The following is a 21,081-nucleotide window of genomic DNA, read 5'->3' as shown; positions in this document are numbered from 1 at the left end:
TTTTCTTCTATTCCATTGATCTATTTGTCTCTTTTTGAGGCATCTCACACTGTGATTCTTAATTACTATAACTTTATAAGATTTAGTATCTGGGAGGACAAAACCCACAAAATATAGACTGTGTTTTCTTCTAGAGTGTCTTAAGGTCAGCTTGTACAGTTAAAAAGAAAAAGACTTGGGAGTTTTTGATAGGAACTGAAGTAAATTTCCAGATTTTGCAAATAATGAACATCTTTATAATACTGAATCATCAACTCCATGAACATCATTCACCTCTTTATTTATTTAGATCTTCTCTGATGTCTCTCAGTGAAGTTTTATTATTTTCCAATAGAGGTCTTGCATATCTGTATTAGATTTATTCTTAGGTACTACATATTTCATGTTATTGTAAATAATATTTTAAAGTTTATTTTTCTAAGTGTGTGTGCTAGTTATGTAGAAATGCAATTGAATTTTTATTTCAACAATTTTGCTAAGACTCTTATAAATTCAAAAAATTAACCTAAGGATTAATTTGGATTTTCTACATAAACAGTCATATTTTTTGTGATTAATGAAATATTGGGTTTTTTTTCTTTCCAATACTTATAATTTTTATTTCTTTTTTTCTTGCCTTAGTGTTCTGGTGAGAACTTCCAAAATTATGTGGAATATAAATGGTGCTAGTAAACATCTTTGTCTTATTCTTGACAACAAAGTAAATGTTTCAATTTTAAATGTTTAAGTCTGACATTTGCTGTATGTTTCTATAGATGCACTTTAACAGGTTAAAGAAGTCACATTCTATTCTTAATTTGCAAATAGCAATATATACCTGTTTGATTATATTAAACAAATTTTCTGTGTCTATCAGATGATCGTGTTTTACTCATAATGTACTCATGTGGGAGTTACATTAATTGATTGTCCAATATTACCCAACTTTGCATTATTTTGATAAGTCCAACCTGGTTATAATGTAAGTGCTTTGTTATACATGGCTGAATTCTATTAGCGAATATTTTGTTTAATATCTTTGCATCTCACGTTCATTAAGTGTGATTGTCCTTTTTGTACTTTGTTGGCTTTTGTTATTTTGTACAATTGGTTACGTTAGCATTACAATGGGTCCCACTATTCCCCAGGAGACCGCACGTTTCTGTGGAGAGGGCTTTCCCCACAGTTACTCTTGCTTTGTCCCCACCCCTTCCGGTGTCTCCTACAGGAAGAGACAGGACTCACCCTCCCAGAAATCTATTAGGGTTGTCCTCTCCCTGGGTATCACCCTCTCTGAAGAAGGCAGGTTGTTCCATACTCTGCTCAACTTCTGCCAGCTTCTTGGAATATCCTGGCCTTCTAGTCAAGAGATCTTACCAAATGGCTTCATCACTTCTAGCCCAAATTCTTTCTTGCATATTTAACCTCGGCTCCCATCCCTTCCTTAGCATCTTAAGTGGAAAGCCAGCCTTGTCTCCCAGCCTCCGATGCCTGCTGGGAGGTGGAAACGGTTTCAGTCTGAAGCTGGGTTGAGGCTCCCTGGGGCTGCCCTACACTCTTTTAGCTGAGCCATGACTAATGCTGAGCAGGCTGGGACCAACAACCCCACAATGTGTGCCTTTATGCAAGAGTGTGGCAGGGGGCAGTCTTCCTGTTAAGAGAGAAAATGTGGAGGGGAACTTCAGCGGTCCTACCAGGTGGCTGCCTCTCCCCATTCACCAGGTCCCTGTGGTGCTGAACAGATATGTACATTTTAACCTCCAAGCAAAGTGGGCTCAAATCAATCTGGAGACATAAAGCCACAGAACAAGCAAATTTGGGGGATTCTAATGTCTACATAATGTTTAATCCCCAACTGTGCTCCTGCCCTTGGGACTAAGTGATACTGACCAACAGTGAGACTTCTAAGCTGTCATGCATTTCAGACCCTTTTCCCTGATCTTCCAGGAACATATATATATGACATTTCATCATTTTGCAGAACCTGAATTCCGCAGGACTGGAAAAGACCTAAACAGCCAAGTAGTCCACCTGCCGAATGCTGCTAAATATCGGGTGATTAATCCCATGGTCTATACTTGAGCACCCACGTCCAGCAACTGCTGGGCAAAGGGTTGGCCGTTCCATGTGAAGCTCCTCTGTTAGAAAGTTCTTCTTGAGTCTGGCCAATGGGCATCCATACTGGGTCCAGCTACGCTCCAAAAGTTACTTTTCTGCATGTTCATTTATATTCACAGCCGAAGACATTTACTGACAGCTTAATACTTCCATTCACCACACTGGGTCCTGGACTGATGGGCCATAAATGTAATCCTGCTTCCAGTATAAATACTGGACAGTCCCTTCAGCTATTCTTCCATGCCATAATCTTGGGTTCCCTCATCCCTCTCTCATCTCTATTAGGCTTGCTCTAGCTGGCCTATGTACCTGTGCAAGGTTATGTCCAGAATCGATGTTGGAATCAGTTCAAAACAGCATACGCAAGTTCTCTTTCACAATCTTTTTTAAAAAATGCAACCTACATTAAGGTAGTCATGTCACTTTCCCATATCCTGTCAATATGAGGCAACATAGCTTAAGATTAAGAATAGAGGTTTGGACTACTGATACTAGGTATAAAATAGATAACTAATGAGAACCTACTGTATAGCACAGAGAACTCTACTCAGTGCTCCGTGGTGACCTAAATGGGAAGGAAATCCAAAAAAGAGGGGATATATGTATACGTATAGCTGATTCACTTTGCTGCATGGCAGAAACTAACACAACACTGTAAAGCAACTATACTCCAATAAAAATTAATAATAAAAAAAAGAATAGAGGTTTGAGAGTCAGTACTGGGACAAGCATTAGTTCATCCTCTTACCTTGGGTGCGCTGGATAAACTGTTTAATCTGTGTCAGGATTTTTTATTTTTAGCTGGTTTCATGCGGACGTCTGGAAGGAGTAATGAGACAACGCATCTGAAGGGCTCAGCGCAGTGTCTGCCCCTGCCCCTTAGCTCATTAATACTGTATATTCCACACATCATCTCCAAAACCCTGATGTGCTTTTCACATGTGCTTTTGCTCAGTCCCACTCTCAGGTGCTTTGAATGCGATGCAGCTCCTAACATCATTAAGCTCCAGTAAGCCTGGAAAACTTGGCCCATCCCTTTAGGCTGCTCTTTCCGATCCTGAAATTGTCATGTAACCTATCTTCCTTTCAGCCCACAGCATCTGGAGTTGTCTTTGGTGTACCTCCTATATCTTCACCCTAGTGAGGTATAAATGAGTAAGGTCAAGGGCAGAGGCCTGGAGTCTGTCCCCGGGACCTCTCTTCCAGATGGGTATTGATCTTTTAATCAGTACTCTTTGGCTGTGCTCAACCAGTTATGACCTTGCAAAATCTCAAAACTGTTTTATGAAGTCCTCTCAGAATAAAATCCTGGTTACCATTTGTGTATTATTTTCTTTAGGGAACATGCTATGTGTATCTATGAGTCATGAAAACCTTGCTATTTCTTTTTTTCATAAAGGTCTTACATTTAACATGCTTCCTACACAAGTCTGTAATTCAACACGTTCTGACACAAATGATAATCAAGTAATATTAAGGCTTGCCTTGACAAAATAATATATTGTCAAAACTTTTCATGAGAAAATGAATGAAGTCACTTCACTTCATAAAATTAATTTAAAATAAAAGTTGTAAGTTAGAAGAGTTTGCACAGTGATTTCTATATAGAATGAAGTTTGGCTGCTTTTTCAATAGAATCAAAAGAATATGTAAATACTATGAAAAAGTTAGCATAAGCCCTTACATTTTCAGCATAAAGGTTTTCAGATTGGTCAGATTAAGACCCATAGACTTGTTCAAAGAAGTCCACATTGCCAGTGGGAGAGGCAGCCATGGAGCCCAGGTCATCAGTGCTGCTGAGTCGAGCCTGGCCTTTTCAGCAATGTGCATTAAAAAGCTTTGATTGGCCAAAGGATTTTAGAAAATGCTAGAAGACAGGTAGTATATCTATGGTGCTAAGCAGAATTCTAAGATGGTCTCTAAGATTCCCGACCCCTGGTGTACATGCCCTACAGAATCCTCTCTACTTGAGTATGAACAGGACCTGTGAACATGACGGCTTATCACTCCCATGATTAGGTTACATTCTGTGGCAAAAGGAATCTTGCAGATATAAATAAGGCCCCTAATCAGCAGACTGTGAGTTAATAAAAAAGGAGATTCTCCTGGGTGGGCCTGACCTAGTCAGGTGAGCACTTAAAAGAAGTCAGAGAAATTTGAAATAATGAGAGAGGTTCTCCTGCTGGCCTTGAAGAAGCAACTTCCTTGTTGTTGAGAGGGCCACCCAGCAAGGACCTCAAGTGGCCTCTAAGACTTGAGAGTGGTCCCAGGTGATGGCCAGTAAGGAAATAGGACTTCAGTCCTACAACCACAAGGAACTAAATTCTGCCAACAACCAGTGAGCTCGGAAAAGGACCCCATCCTCAGAGAAAATCACAGTCCTGGCTGATTCCTTGATTTCAGCCTGGAGAGACCCTGAACAGAAGACCCAGCTAAGTTGTGCCTGCACTCCTGACCCACAGAAACTGTAAGGTAATAGATGTGTGTTGTTTCAAGCTGCTGAGTTTGCGGTAATTTGTTAGTCAGCAGTAGGTAACTAATACACATGTGGGCGAGTTAACAGTAGGGAGGAGGGCTGTTCAGAGGGAGCGGAACTCAGGATGACACTTCCAGAGTAAACTGGCTTCCCTGATGGTTGATTTTCATATGGCCACAGAAGAAAATGTTATGGGATGGAGATTTCACACTGAATATTCCACACACAAAGATTATCTTTTCCTCTGCTGCAGTGGTTCGCAAACCGCAACATGCTTCCAAATCACCTGTGAGGCGTGTTAGATCTGATGGCTAAGCCCCACCCTCCAGGGTTTCCAATTCAGCAGGTCTGGGGTGGGGCCTGAGAATTTGCATATTTAACAAGTTCCCAGGTGAGGCTACTGCTGGCCCTGGGACCCCACTTTGAGCACCACTGCTCTATGATAGATGAAGAGGTTCCAGTTATTTTTAATATTTGATTTCTATAGCCAACCTTTTCCCCATTTGACATGAAAACATTTCACCAAGATTTTTTTAAACCAAGGTTAAGATAAAAAGAAGGAATGGAATGTGATATACCTTTGAGCAGTCCAAAATCTTTTTCATTCTCCAAGTAGTCATCCAAGAACTTCTATTTGGGTGGCATGATGGAAGACCAATAAACATGATGCTCTTTTCTTTAACCATAGGTTACAGGTCAATCCGGGGGGGCTTGTGGGATCTCCACGTTTTCCCTATTTGCCATCACCACCCCACATCCCAGGTGTCAGTGGTCCCTACAGCATCTTGCATCCATGGCATGCCCCTCCAGACCCTTGTTCCCAGGTGGCAGGGGCTGCAGCAGCAAAGAGGTGCTTTGGAGGAGCAGAAAGTCCTCTACCTGCACCAGTCCTGACAAGTTGCTTCATCATGAACCCCTCTGAGACATAGCAAGGACATCAAACTGGGAGCAAAAATGAAGTCTTGACTGAGATTTGGGAATCCGCAGAGATTCCACCATGTACAAATCCCAAAAGACTATTTAAAAGAAGAAGAGGGCCCATCTCTTGCCAGCAGAAGGGAGATTCTGCAGGGATCTTGAGTGTACATCAGGGCAAACCCAGAGATGGGAAAAGCAGAGAGGAAAAGGTTCTTGATGCCACTATGAATACGAACTGGAGACTCTGCTCTGGAACTCGATTCTGCAGGAGCAGAGAGTGAACGCTATTTTAAGATATAAATGAATAATTATTTATTTGGGAGAACTCAGCATTATCACGTTATCCAAAATAATCCCCGTTGTTCATGTTTGTCATAAAGTTTGCTAATAATCTGGATGGCAGGGTGAGGTGGGACCCTAACTGAAAACAGCTGTTAAAATTGAAAATGGGAATTACGCCTTGTTTTTATTACTTTGTTCATGATACAATCCTGAAAGAGGGGAACTGAGTGATTATCCGAGTAAATGTCTATCTTTATGCAGAATGTAGGTGTGCTTCAACTTTGCACTGCAAAATAAAAATGACTGATCTTTCCCATTAAAACAGTGTGGGTCACCCCAGCTGCCAGCGTTTATGCTTTTACTTATTTATGTCTTCCCTAAGGAGATACAGGCACTTTGCGGGCCCTTCCCAAGCTGCTGTAATTGATGGATAGTTGGACTTCTTTTAATCCAAGTAATGCCGAGTGTCTGCAGCTTTGGTAATCGGATCCTACCAGCTTTAGAGACCACTGCCAAGAGATCCAGAGCACAGAGGTTTGGCAACGTCATTTAATCATCGCAAGAGGATTACAGAGTGCAAAACAAGCCCCCAGACAGCCAGGAGATGGGCCAGTTCAGAAACTGACTCAGGCTAGGGAGCTGCCCAGGCTCGCCCCCTCTCACAGGGCCTTGCACCCCAGCTCTCAAGCTGCCTTCACCTTGGCCAAGGCCGGCATCCTTTGTGGCACATAGGAGAGAAAAGGATGTCAAGGGGAATTGACTTTGGATCAGAGAAATAAACAGTGTCTGATCATCTGTCAGGCTCAGGGTTGGTGAATCCCAAACCAGGGTACCCAGATTATCCTGGTGTGGGAAGGTCAAGGCCACAGTCTACCCGGTGAGAGCCTCTGATGGAGAAGCCAAATGGCAAATTTAGAAGCTGTCCCTTGTCTCATTAAAGTGAGACATTGCTGCTATCTGTGATGCTTTATTTACCAACAATAATATAGTTTACATTGAGAGCAATAGCTTGTTTGCCATTCAATGAATGCTTTATAGCAGGAATTAAGGGTGATTCGTGAGTAGGTGCGGATCTGGAATTTCTCAATTACAACCCCAGCTTTAGAGGCCTCTCTCCACTCTGGGTCTAAATCTGGAGGCTCCCAGGTGAAAACCTTTAGTCCTTCTGCTCCGGACGGCTCCAGCTGGCAACAAGGCCCCGGAGAGGCCGCCACTGTTTGCGTGCCAAGCGTGCCATTTGCTTGGCTCTCCCTTGCACGAGTTCCTGGACAAAGGAGAATTCTAACACAAAACCCACCCCTTGCAGCACAAGTTTCTAAAAGGCAACTTTAGTCACTAAAAAAGTGCAATTGCAGACTCCTGTGTAAATCTGATTTGCCATGCTAGGCCAAGCTTATTTTATTACATACATTCTGCATTCTAAGAACTAATAACTTCATATTGTAAACATTAAGCATACAGAGTTAAAGTTCAAGGCCACATTAGATCATTGATTGTCCCTTTTGTCGTGTATCTTTGGCTGGCCGAGATCAACTCGTAGTGTATAAATGCATAAGTTATATAATTATTATATAAAAAGGAAAAAAAAAAAAACCATTGACTTGTATACTTCATTCTGACAAACGCACAGCGTTCGCGACTCAAAAGGAAACCTGGAGCCCGCCTCGCCCCGATGCCTAGGTGATTTCGGATCGCAGTAGCCCAGAAGGCTAGCTCTTACCTGACCCTGTGGAGAGCAGGGCCCTCACCTAAGGATGAGGTCCTGAATGTTTCTTTTAAATATCAGACAATTCCAGTTACAATTTTTCTTTTGATAAACAAACAAAAAGAGAGATGCACGACTTTGTTTCTGAATTCTACTACTTGCCCTGCCTCCGTGACGCTGTGTCCTTCCTCGTAACACTGGATTTGGTACGACACTGACCGTATGGAACCGCAAGTCTCCATGACTCAATTCTCTGCAGGATCGACACCGTCCTAAGTCCAGTCTTTACTGCTCGAGAAGTTTCTTTCCCAGTCCTTGCCTCCTCTTCTGCTTCTTCCTCTCCCGCCTCATCTGTCTACACCCACACGCTTACCCTCCAGACACGTTCTCAGTCCCTCCCTTCGGCTCAGAGCTCCTGTCCTATCATAAAGGAGTTGGAAGCTTTGGGTTGTCTTCACAGTTGGAGAGAGCTGACCGCTCTCCATCAAATGGAATGAATCGGATTTCGCCCAAAACTGCAAGTGCTGATGAGTTCCCTATCAATGTCTATCGATGGGCCACAGTCTCTTTTCTATTTTTTCTGTGTTGATATGTTTCTCTTTTTAAATACAGGTAGTTTTTTTTTTTCCTTCAAATGACATTAGAAATGGCATGTTAGGTCCAGACTGTGTTATCTCTATTGCTTGAGTTTAATCCCAGTTTAATGCATGAACAGGATCCCAAAGGCTACTCTAAGGTTTACACACTTCTTCAGAACATTTTCTTTGGCACTTTGTCCTCATGACTTCATGCTTCTACTTACAATGCCTTTCACAAGGTTGGTCCACAGATGACCTGTCCACGTACATTACATTTGTAGCATCCTCTTTATCTCTGTAGTAATATTTTAGTAATTCCCTCCCACTAAGAGTCTCTGGATCTCTTCCCCGGCTTCCTCCCCCTCAGCCCCAGTCAAGCTTTTTCATTCCTCTTGAGGCACTTCTGATTCATGGTCTCCGATAGAGCTTGTGGCAATTGGTTGGCGGTTGCATGTTGCTGGGAAAGGCCTCTCTCGGGTCTTTAGTAGTAAGTGCCCAGATGCGAAGGCATATGGCTGGCTGGGAGCCTAGTGTTAGGGTAGATCCCTCCTGTTGGTGAATTCCAGTATGGGTTTGGGGCAGCAAAAAAACTGGACGATGTCACGGGGAGGGCTGGAGGGTGGGGGGCCACAAAGTTCATCTTCTGCGGGTGGGTGTGATAGGAGCCCATGTAAGGGAGGTCCGAGGGGTACTTGTACAGGGAGGACTCTGGAGGGTGGGGCTGCAGGGCCTGGGCGATCCCGTGGAAGTCAAACTTGTAGGCGTAGCGCTTCCCGTGGACTTTGGTCATGATGTTTTTATCATAGTAGTAACGGAGGGCCCGGCTGAGTTTATCATAGTTCATGTTGGGTTTGCTTTTCCGTTCTCCCCAGCGCCGGGCCACCTCATCTGGATCTGTCATCTTGAACTCCCCGTTGGTGCCTTCCCAGGTGATGCAGTTGGAATTCGAGCTGTCTGACAGGAGCTCCAGGAGAAACTGCCACAGCTGGATCTGCCCACTCCCTGATGAGGTGGGAAAAGAAAAGAAAACCCCAGTGAGAACAGGATCTGAGCTAAAGGGGTTCTTTCTTCAACGACAGAAGAGGGGGCTGTGGTGTCCCACCCAGACTTCCTTTACCAGGCTGTGTGCCCATCCGTCAGCGGCTGGGGTATTGGCTACTCTTGTCCCCCAGATCCCCCTGCTTGTCTCCAGAGAACTGCCCTTGGCTGAAGAGGCGCTGCTTCATCCACCCCCAGGTAGCCCACAGCCTGATGGACTGACACAGGGTACCAGAGGCTGGCCCCCTTGCCTCGAAGAGGGACCAATTCTGTGATGCTGGCCATGCCCCGGGCTCTGCATGGGATCAGACAAAAGCAGGGCTCCAGCTAAGTCCACAAGCTTCCTTCACTTTCCCCTGTCCAATCCTGCGTCCTCACTCCCTCTCTCCTGAGAAATACCCTTAATTAATCACTTGCACAAGTACCCTTAGCCCAAGCTCTGTGTCTAAGGAAGCTGACCTAAGATGATGATCCTTGGTGACTACCAGGCTGATCTAAAGATCCAGGTCCTTCCTGGAAATGCAAAGAGTTCCTAGAGGTCAGAGTTCAGGTTTGTTCCATCCATTTCTGACTTCCTTAGAAGAATAGCCAAGCCAACTTTGTGTTTTGGGGGTGGAATGGCTTACTTTTCCTCTTTTGCGAGGCAGAAAGTGCTGTTATGTGGCTGGCAATAATGACTTAATACCATTTATATTGGCTAGGTCAAGTAAAATAATAAAAGTCAGATTTAGGAAATGAACTTCAAAAAGTTTATGGAAAAAAATCGAGAATGGAAGTAAACACCGTTATTTCTAACATAACATTTGGCTGGCATGCAGAAAGCCATTCTGTCAAAACTTTTCCTAGAACAGAATTAACCCACTCAAAATGAGGAAGTTTAGAAAAAAGTTGGCTCTGTTTCAAACCAGATCACCCATTTCCAGTATTTAGGCAAATGCATCTTAACGGAAATCCATGTGTTGTCCCTGCGTTGCAATGCCAATTGTGTTAAGCAGAGTTTCCAAAAGAAAAAACTGTAACAATGAGTGATTGCAAGCCCTCTTGGGGCTTCCAACAGAGTCAATGAGACCTCATTTGACTGGGTGGACACAGAACTCTCTTGATCCCATTGGAGACCTATAGATGTGGCTTTTAGGTTTTATTAAATTCAGAGAAAAATCCAGGCACACCATTCTAGACTCTATGCTACAATACTTTAAGTCGATTGATGGTTCCCTAAAAGAGAGAAACATGCAAATATCAACAGTCATACCAGGAGTACCAGGAGAGGCGAAGTACCGGGAATATCTGATCCTGAGTACCAGGAGAAGCTAAGATGCTTTAAGCAGATTTTAGAAGCTTTGAAAATGGATACATGAGGCAGGTCTTTCCTCCCAAACTCCCAAGCACTGCCTTGGGCTTATTACCAAAAAGATTATCTTGTATTATACTATCAATTAATATCAGTAGATATGATAAAATCATTAAAGGAACTGTTGACTATTCAGGGAATTGATGAAATGTAAAACCCAATTATAGATGTGTTTTCTCTAAATCCTCCCCACTAGCTCACTATATAAATTGTCCAACTCATAAATCTTTGTTTCCATGTTGGCTACACGGAAATGGATATGTTTGTGAATTTATCCGTACAACAGCATCATGAGAAAGGTCAGCCTTTTCTGAATTTGTTCTGGAAAATTAGCATTTTCAGTCTAGCCACACATTTGAAATGTATTAACAGATTGTAGTTCATCGCAATGGAAGCCTTTGCTTTTTCGGGACCACATATTCAAACTGTTCTCAATCAAGTTTTCTTGCCCCCAACATTTCATTAATATGCATTTAAAAAATACAAAGAATAGTTTGAGAAAACCATATGGTTTTAGTATATATATTGTAACCAAAGGATTACTACTTGAAAAAAAATTCCATATATGACCTGGGAATAGGGAAAAACATAGATTTTTGATTTAACAGTGTAACATATGTTTCAATATAAACACATAGAGTTGTTTGAAAATAAATATTCACTGTCAACCTCCTCCCATACAGAGAACAATCCCACAGATTTTGTATAAATACACAGATCTTCCTAAACAGTCAAACTTATACTTGGTATCTATTCAAACCTTGGTATTGCCTCTTGGGAATTTGTCCCTCACCCACTTTCTTTATAAACATGTATAGGAGAGAACCAGTGTACAAAAGTGTTTTCCCATCTCTCCTGTTTCTGAAGAACTAGTAAGTCAGGGAACTAAATTCATGGCTAGAAACTCAAAGTTCAAAGGATGGATGAGGAATTTCTCCCTAGACGATTTTACCCATCAGCCCTTGTACACAGTGTTCGGGCCTCTGAGCATTTCAAGAGTCTATGGGAATAAGACACCTGTAAACAAAACTCATCAGCTTCCGAACCTGAGAACAAAACCATAAATGCAAATCAATTAATGTTTAAGTAGATGTTATAAAATGTAACATTATGTCAAACTCATTACTTGTTAAATTTAATATAACAAAATCCACTGCGTTCACAGTCTACAGCAGATTTTCTCGCTGTTCGAGAATCCTCAAGGGGGCACAATGTTTGCTGAGAAGTTATAGTCAGTGATAAATTAAACGAGTTACTTGTGGCCATGAATTTCAAAAGCAATTTATTAAATTCTTCGTTTACTGTCGAAACAATAACACTTACTGTGCACTGAAGGTGCATTTTAGAATATAGAATAGGGATTCCAGAACACGAATGCCTAAGATTTGGAAGCCTAAGAGTAGCTTGGGTATTCCACTGGCCAAATCAACAAGTAAAAGGAGATGCTCTTATAAGACCGGACCTTGCACCCAAACAGCCTCACCACCTGCACCTCAAGAATTACCTTCTTCAGAAAAACTCTTCGTATCTATTTTCTCTCTCTATCCTGATAACCACCTTTGGAACATCAGTAAGGAGTAGCTACTTTTGCCCTAGTTTTGTCCAAGGTAATTAACTAAAAAGGCAGGACCGGGAGGTGGGGGGGACCCAAAGATGTCGGCTGCCCACCTACAGGAGAGTCCAGTGGGGTGAAGGGGCATGGGGCGTGGCTTCAAAGAAGACAGAAGGCAATCCTTTAATTCTGGGGAAGAAAGTGTTCTCCAAATGCAATTAAAAGAAAAGAAGAGAAACATACTAGTGAAGAGGTACAGCCTGAGCAAAAAAGGGCAAAACATCTAAACGGTTTATAAACCACAGAGAAAAGCACAGCTGGGGGTGAGTCAGCAGCTGTGGGTCAAGTAGGAGGGGTGTCCCCAAGCAGGGCACTCAGCAGCCAGCTGATGGAGGAACAGAGCAGTAAATAAAGCAGAGAGGGTCTTTAAAGCAGCAAGCACCACAGTGGCAATCACTTGGGCTACTTTCTACAGTAGCTGGAGGTGCTGCAGAAAATCCCACGTGCACAGCCTGGACCCCCCAGTGCATCGGGATTAAGGCAGCAGGCATGTGTCTCAGACGGAAGGCTTTGTCTGTGGCTCAGACAGGGTTTGTTGCGGGGGTGGGAGGGGCAGGGCAGTATGGTGGCCGGAAGCACCCCTTTGGAGTTGGCACTGTCGCAGCTGAATCCTGGCTCTGCTCACCTGGCTCTCTGTGCCTCAATGTCCTTGTCTGCAAAATGTAGGTGATGGTAATACTATCAAGATGGTAGTACTATCTTGCAGGATCACTATGAGGGTGAATTCGGTACATAAGTGCTCTTATCATGATTTGTTTGAGCTGGAAACCAGGGCTTAAAGAAAGGTACATCCTGGGCTTCCCTGGTGGCACAGTGGTTGAGGGTCCGCCTGCCGATGCAGGGGACGCAGGTTCGTGCCCCGGTCCGGGAAGATCCCATATGCTGCGGAGCGGCTGGGCCCGTGAGCCATGGCCGCTGAGCCTGTGCGTCCGGAGCCTGTGCTCCGCAACGGGAGAGGCCACAACAGTGAGACGCCCGCCTGCGTACCGCCAAAAAAAAAAAAAGAGAAAGGTACATCCCTTGCCTAGAGCCAGGAGATGCCAAAGGAAAACCACCACCTTCCCCCCAAAAATCCCATGCTGGCCAGGCAAAAGCTGGGAATGGTGGTATTCTCAGGGCTGGCCAGCATCCCTGAATGCTGACTGGTACCAGGCATCATTCTGAACATTTTCCACGTGTTTATTTAATACCCCTCCCCCCAGAATCATGTGATAGCCCATTGCAGGGGTGAGGAATTAGAGCCCAAGGAGGTAGAGTGACTTATCTTGCCCAAGGTCAGCAAGGGTTGGAACCCAGATTCTAGGCCTTGGTGCTGAATCACTGCACAACAGCACTGCTCTTGGGCCTGGTTTCTACACACACCTCTACAGTCTCCTCCAGTCCTTCTCTGTGCCTGGAGCTTGGTGGGTTCCCAGTAGAAGACTGGACACTCCCTCCTCCTAACCAATGGCAAAACATCCCTAAAACTGGTCTCTGGTTCCGCATGAAGCAGGTTACACTTTCATGCCCACCATTAGTGACTATCCAGGGAGCACCGAGGGAGCTACTGAACTCCTGCTCCCAAGAAAGCTCTTCCATGGAAAGACGATTTCTGTTCATCGCAGAAGCCACATTAAATGGTCAGCCATTCCGATGGGATATAAAGGGGCTATGTCGCTAATATCTGATCCAGGACATAATAATGCAGGGACACACTCTTCTCAGCAGAAGAAATACGGTCCAAAGTGCACCCCAAATGCATATTTTGGAGAGAGATGTTGCGACGCTGTTATCATCTCGTGCATTCATACTATATGATGTCATCTTTCCATTTAAAATGGCTCAAAAAACGTTTGCATTGTGAAAAGAGGAGAGGCAGCAGTTTAACGTGGTGAAGGATTTATTTATCAGAGACTGGGAAACTAGAATCCAACAGGAAGAAGCATTCTCATTAATAGAATGATAAGACATTCTGGTTTTAGGGGGAAAGGCCACATGAAAGCAACTGACACACAGCCTAAGGAGAGATGGAGAGAAGGCCTAATGCATTATAAATGAAGTAAAAAATCTTTATCTTTGAGTCAAAAGTTGGATGTTGCCACTTTCCCCAGGCTCAACGGGCACAGTCTTTGCTTATGACGCCAGTGCCGCGGACCTCTTAGGTACCAAGACATTTTCCCAGGCCAGTGATGCGTCTGCAGTCTCCTCCTTGCTCGGTTCCAGGTCCCTCTATCCCCCGTGGGCAACCCCAGGCTGCTGGGCACAGCGTGAATAGACACTAAGCCCTCTGCTTAGGGGCCGGCAACTCTCTTTGGCCCCAAGCCACCAACCAAGCCACACCTTTGAACTGCAACAACATGGGCACAGACTTACATTTCACTTAACCAATTTGTGTGGGTGAAAGGGTCGGTTTGGTTTTGTTTGGTGCAGCTTGACATGTTCCTTCTCTTTATCCCTGACCTCAGCCTCATCCCAAGCATTGAAAACAGTTGTTAAACTGAAAGGAAATCCTTTCTTTCTATTCTCTTGGTCCTCATTCTCCAAGACCTCCCTCTTCCAGGCTCACTCAGTGGCAGTGGAGAGCCAGAAAATCAATAAAAGCAGATTTTGGAGACAGAGAGTCACGGTTCAAACCTGGCCTCCCTTCTTATGGGCTGTGTGACCCAGGAGAAGTCACCTAATTTGTTTGGACCTCTGATTCCTTTTCCGTAGGACGAAGATAATGACCTCCCAGGGCTGTTCTGAAACAGGCATTTGCCCAGGCATGATATGGGGGAGGGGTGGGGGGAAAGCTATTGAATTGTTATTTCACATTATTGTATTAACTTTCCCAGCGTGTTCCAGCTTCCGTCCTGTTCCCCTTTCTAATCTATCCTGAACATTGCTGCCAGATCAGTCTTCCTGAAGCCTGACTAATAATAATCATCTCAAAACATAGTAATCGTTTTTATGTGAATGGTTATAAAGGCAGTTGCAAATAGAAAGCTGAGCATAGGTAGGAGGACGGACCAAGACCCCGGAGACGTGGCCACCAGGTGGATGCTGGGGTGAACCTGTGTGCATTTCTCCACAGGAATGGAAGCTCCTTGAGGGTCCAGGATGGTATCTTGTTACTCCTTGCATTCATTTATTCAACCAATAATTATTTAGCACCCGGTCTAGGCCCAAGGGGTAGAGCAATAAACAGAACAGACCCTTTTCACTTCTAAGCTGCTTAAAAAATATTTGCTGAATTAGTTAACATTAATCAAAATTTAATGTCAAAGATGTGGATGCCAAATAATGATGATATTTTATGTTTTCAAAAGTATAGATTCCCTGTGGGGATGTACACTGATTGAACCTAAATTTTCCCATTTCTAACCCCATTTTGGCCTCAATGTTTAGAAAATATACATTCCAGCTTGTATTTGCAATAATCCTATGACATCTTGGCATCTGAATTTGCTGTTGAGAATATACAGCATATGCTGTGAATTTCTGAAGTGGATGCCAGCACAGCTGGTTCTGATCTGAATACAAACACATCAAACAATTTGGTTGGCACTGAAGCGTGATGACAGGTGACAATCCTTGGTAAGGGACAGGTTACAAATGGGCCAATTAAGAATCTGTACTTTCTCCTGGCACCTGAGTTCAGAAATAGACCATTCATTGAAGATGATCCTAAATTTGAAGTCTTGTGGTTGTCATTATGGTTCTTTTTTTTTTAAGATATTATTTTATCTGCTAGTGTGATGGGTTGAATTGTGGCCCTCCCCCCAAATTCATATGTTGGATTTGCCCAGTACCTCAGAATGTGACGCTATTTGGAAATAGGGTCTTTAGAGAAGTAATCAAGTTAAAGTAGTATCATTTGAGTGGGCTCTAACCCAATATGACTGGTGTCCTTAGAAAAAGGGAAATTTGGACACAGACACATATAGAGGTAAAGAGATACAGGCAGAAGACGGCCAGCTATAAGCCAAGGAGAGAGGTCTGGAATAGATCCTTCTTTCATGGCCCACAGAGGGAAATAACCCTGACCACTTGATTTTGGACTTCTGTCCTCTAGAACTAGGAGACAATAAACGTCGATGTCTAAACCCCCAGTCTGTGGTACCTTGTTAGAGCAGCCCTAGGAAACAGATACAGTTTGGATTAGGTAATGATGCTCTTTGCTGAAGCTAAATCTTAATTTATAACCCGACCCATTTTTTTCCACTTAGGCAAATAGTCCAGTGAGACCTACAACTTCAGCTTGTTCAGTGGAAGGGATTTCTTGTCTATACAAGTTCAGTTTCAAAATAGCTACTGCCCAAAATATAACTTTATAAGAGCAAGATCATCAGCAGTATCTCACCTGGATTTGCAAGGCGGCTACTTGTGGGTCCAAGAATCTGATAAGGATCTATAGCAAAAAGAAAAGAAGTCAGATCCCAAAGACATAGTTGTGAGCAGGTAGGATGTAGCTCCAGGAATAATGCTGACCCACTGGTGTTTCCAGATTTCAGAGTTGAAAATGTCCCCCACGCCAAAGTCCCCCAGCACCACTTCCTGTATCAGAAAAGATGTCACATGGGTCTGAGTGATGCTTCTTAGTAAAGGTCTCCTAGCTGGTGGCCGAGCTCAGATTTGGCCCAGGGTTCCCAACACCTAGCCCAGCGCCCTCTCCATCCCAGGATTTAAACAGGGCAGATGTATTCTGCCCAGGGCCGTGTGGGCTGTGATGCTCAGCACACTGGCGGCAGCATCCTGCCACTGTGTTTCCACACTGGACTTGGCACACACGCTGATGTTGCTGTATGTGACCTGGAAGGTGAAAATCAAAGACTTGCTAGGCCGCAAAGAAGCTGCCTGTGGGCACGCAGCATGTTTTTTCCATATTTATTGCATGGGTTTTGGAAATGTTTTAGCAAAATCTCAAGTCATTCCCAGTTGAGTAGACTGATAATTTAGTCCCTGGTTTACATACAGAGCAGTCCTAAAGAAGACGAAGGAACATTAGCTTAACTTAGAAAGTGACACATTTTAGAAAGATGCTGCTAAACCTGTTTCTTCTTTTATGGCCACCAAGATGCTCTGTGAAACGTACCTAGCTGAGGACGCTGGTCTTCAGTTTTGGGCACTGTGGAAGGAGATGGCTGAGCAGCTGAAAATCCAAAAAACAAAGAGACAATTAGTTATAACTTGTATTTGCTACCGGACCTTGATGCTGTTGTATCATCATTCCATCATTTACCTTAGTTATTAACATAATAGCCTTACTCTTATAATAAGAAACATGGTAAGAAAAAAATTTCCTTTCTAATGAAACCAAATGTAAATGTGGTAGCAAAACGAGGGCACTTTTTAAAAATTTATTATTATTTTAAAAATACTTATTTTTAAATAAGTATTTATTTTTAAATATACTTATTTTTAAAATTTATTTTTACCCCACTTTTTGCAAAACTAAAAAAAATTTGAGATGGTTTACAAAACAGATTAAAATGAATCAACTCTAAAATAAAAAGATAAAGGGGAACCACCAGGAAAATATAAAGTAAGGAATACTATAAACATGGCCAAGATTAGGAAATCACCCAGTATTTAATCTGTACTCAAGCATCCTATGAGACATGCAATTGTCCAGAAATGCATTACATCATTCATTACATTATTCATTTCTTCTTGTTATAGAAATAGGTATAATGCCAATAGAGAAAGAATCATTGCATTTAAAGATCAGTTGCGCTTTGTTGCCAAAGGGACAAATGTATGTTGAAAAAGCATAGTTTGGCTACAGAAATTATCATTTACTGCATCAAGAGTTACCCACTGCCTTGTGATGTGAGGATTCAAGGCAGTGGGAACCAACACTGTACCTTTCGACTGGGGGGTGGGGTGGCCGTGACTGGTCCAGGCTGATCTCCTGGGTGGTTCGTAAGGTAAATCTGTAAAGATAAATAAATTGACTAAAAGATCAATGATGTAACTTGATAACAGCTATTTTGTGTGCTTTTTTCTTGTTTTGTGTTTATTAGAATCAATATTGTGCAAGAAAGCCCAGTTATCCAAAGTAATATTCAACCTGGATTCCACGAGATTTGGGTTTTATTTACAAATGGTAACTTTGTATCTTTTATTGATCTAACAGTTGCACCCATTAATCTGAAAACTCCCATGGATGGATTCTCTAGGAGCTGGCTGATTCTTCTAAGGTAATTTCCTGCAATCCTAGGCCAAGACCATATCAAAAGTTTCTTACAATCTAATTTGTCCTGCTTCCAGCTGGAATTGACATAAGTCCCTCACCCCTTTATTATCTTCATGACCTGTCTGAAACACAGCCTACAACGTGGATGAATCAACCGATTTCCTACTTGAGGTCTGACACTAGATCCACCAAATGATGTTCACGTTCCTCCCTTTTCTTCTTCCTTGGAAACGAGCACTGCCTTCTCTTACTTGCCAGATGCCTCTCTCAGCCACCCCTCATTTTCCCTCATCCACTTATATTAAATCACTCTTAAGGGTCTAGTTATTTTTCTTTTTTTATTAAAATTAATTTTTATTGGAGTATGGTTGCTTTACAATGTTGTGTTAGCCTCCACTGCACAACAGAATGAATCATCCATACGCATACAGATATCCCCTCCCTTTTGGACTTCCCTCCCACTTAGGTGGGTCTAGTTGTTTTCCTACGCAAATGTCTACTCTTTCTCCTTCTCTAAATGAATTTAGAATTTCTCTAAAATGAACTGTAAGACTGAAATAGTACTGCCCCCGCAAAACATTGGCAATGGCTGTAGAGCTGAAGTATATGCCAATGATTTTTTTTGTATTTATAATGTATTGCTATTTGTCCCACAAAACTTCATCACACTTTGCATATGCAAATTTAATAATTATACTTCTGCATCCTCAGTGCAAGTTCTATTAATGATTATGACTCTATGTCATTTCAAGTTTCCTTTAAAAATATATTCCAGAAACGTTATTATGCATGCTCTTACTAACTGTGCCTACATAAAGCTGGGGAGTGGGGTGGCCAACTACACACAATTTTATTACAGAACCATTTCAAAACTACAACTTGGACTGACGGGTCTCGGTCCAATGCCATGTGTCATTCTGGGCCAGCTGAAAGCCATAGCCAGGCACTTCAGCAGGTGTTCTGCTGCCAGTCACCTGGAGATGACTATAAAATCTCACTTGGAGAGATTTTAAACTTTGTTTAAAATTGGCAGTTTGGTGGGTCAATCTTGAAAAAGCTTGTTGACTGTGTTGCAGAAGACATGTCTCTTCCTAGTTTCATATCCCAGAGAGAATAGCAATGAAATGCAACGTGAAATCCAACGCAGAATTGCCTTAATTTATTTGGTCTGTTTGGCTACAAGCATCTCGACTAGTGTGGTCCGTGAAATCCTACCCTCCAGAGCTTTGGTTGAATTCGATAATTTTTCTTTTGAAACTCTCCTATTGCTCACCACTCCCTCTCCACTGGCATTTCTGTATTTTTGGACTGTAAGCGTTTCCCACCCAGTTCCTCAGATTCTCACTTTTCTGGTGTTGAGGTTACACGTGGGAATTAAATCTGCAGTCGCTATCAATTTACAACTAAATTTCAACTTAAGTCGCTGGGAGCATTTGCACACAGATTCTCATCTAGTTGCATTTTGTCTAGAAAATGGTTAGGCAGAGTTTCAATTTGAGAATTGTCTCAGAAAGAAAAATCTACTAGCAGGGCAACTGTAACAGCATCTCCCCTACTTTAGGAGCAGACAGCCATATCAACATGGGGCTTCTGTCTACCAAATGAAAAAGCAAGAGAATCCAGAAATATGTTCTGGGTCCTTGTTTCTCCGCAGACCAGCTGTATCGGCAATGTCTGGGAGCTCGTTAGAAATGCAGAACCTCACTCTAGATCTATTGAATCAGAATCTGCATTTTACCAGATTTTGGTAAAAAATAAAATAAAACAGAACTACCATATGATCCTGCAATCACACTCCTGGGCATATATCTGAAGAAAACCATAATTAGAAAAGATACAGGCACCCCGCTGTTCATTGCAGCACTGTTTACAATAGCCAAGACATGGAAGCAACCTAAATGTCCATCAACAGAGGGATGGATAAAGAAGATGTGGTACATATACACAATGGAATATTACTCAGACATAAAAAAGAATGAAATAATGCCATTTGCAGCAACATGGATGGACCTGGAGATTATCATACGAAGTGAAGTAAGTCAGACAGAGAAAGACAAATATCATATGATATCACTTATATGTGGGATCTAAAAAAAAACCGATACAAATGAGCTTATATACAAAACAGAAAACAAAAAAATGATACAAATGAGCTTATATATAAAACAGACACAGAAAACAAACTTATGGTTACTAAAGGGGGGGAGGGATAAATTAGGAGTTTGGGATTAACATATACTCACTACTATAAATAAAATAGATAACCAACAAGGACCTACTGTATAGCACGGGGAACTATACTCAATATTTTGTAATAGCCTATAAGAGTAAAGAATCTGAAAAAGAAAAAATCATATATATATATATACACAGTTTTATATGTATATATAAAACGGAATCATTTTGCTGTACATCTGAAACTAACATGATATTGTAAAACAACTATACTTCAATTAAAAAAAGAATCTGTATTTTAACAAGGTCCCATTTAACCTGGGTGTACACTGAAGTTTGAGAAAGCCTGTGCTAGACAATTTCCACTATTCTTTTCTAAAAATCTGTGTTCCTACAGATAAGGATTTCAGAAATGCTATCTGAGTGTGTTAATACAAATAAATGTGTGGAAAGAGTTCTAGATTGAATGCTTTTACCTGAAATATTAGAAATGGAATTAATAGCAAGTGTCAGTAGTTAGTCTGCTACTACTTTAAACATAAAGAGATTGCCCATGAAATGTGACTGGAAGAAGTTAAACAGCAAACTACTAATAGGAAAATATTTTGAAACTCTTAATTCATAAAGTCCTTCTTAGAGTGTGTAACTGTGTCTCATCCTCCCTTGAAAATCAGTCAGGACCTAAACAACTC

General features: G+C 42.2%; 1 protein-coding gene across 7 annotated transcripts in view; it reads right to left on the bottom strand.

Moving 5' to 3' along the window:
- Positions 1–8,029: 8,029 nt before the first annotated feature.
- ERG (ETS transcription factor ERG) overlaps positions 8,030–21,081 on the bottom strand; it is a 281,719-nt gene continuing 268,667 nt past the window's right edge. For all 7 annotated transcript variants that reach the window (XM_029214406.1, XM_029214410.1, XM_029214407.1 and 4 more), the window contains 4 exons: positions 17,883–17,951; positions 17,111–17,167; positions 16,379–16,426; positions 8,030–9,058 (listed from right to left, as the gene is read on the bottom strand). In XM_029214406.1, the coding sequence (XP_029070239.1) occupies positions 8,538–9,058; positions 16,379–16,426; positions 17,111–17,167; positions 17,883–17,951 (695 nt within the window). In that variant the 3' untranslated portion in view covers positions 8,030–8,537. The remainder of the gene's footprint in view (positions 9,059–16,378; positions 16,427–17,110; positions 17,168–17,882; positions 17,952–21,081) is intronic.

Source organism: Monodon monoceros, unplaced genomic scaffold (genome assembly GCF_005190385.1).
Source record: "Monodon monoceros isolate NGI ecotype Baffin Bay Population unplaced genomic scaffold, NGI_Narwhal_1 Super_Scaffold_11, whole genome shotgun sequence".
NCBI classification, from domain to species: Eukaryota; Metazoa; Chordata; class Mammalia; order Artiodactyla; family Monodontidae; genus Monodon; species Monodon monoceros.
The sequence above is the reverse complement of the archived record's forward strand: the minus strand, read 5'-3'. Positions and strand labels throughout refer to the sequence as shown.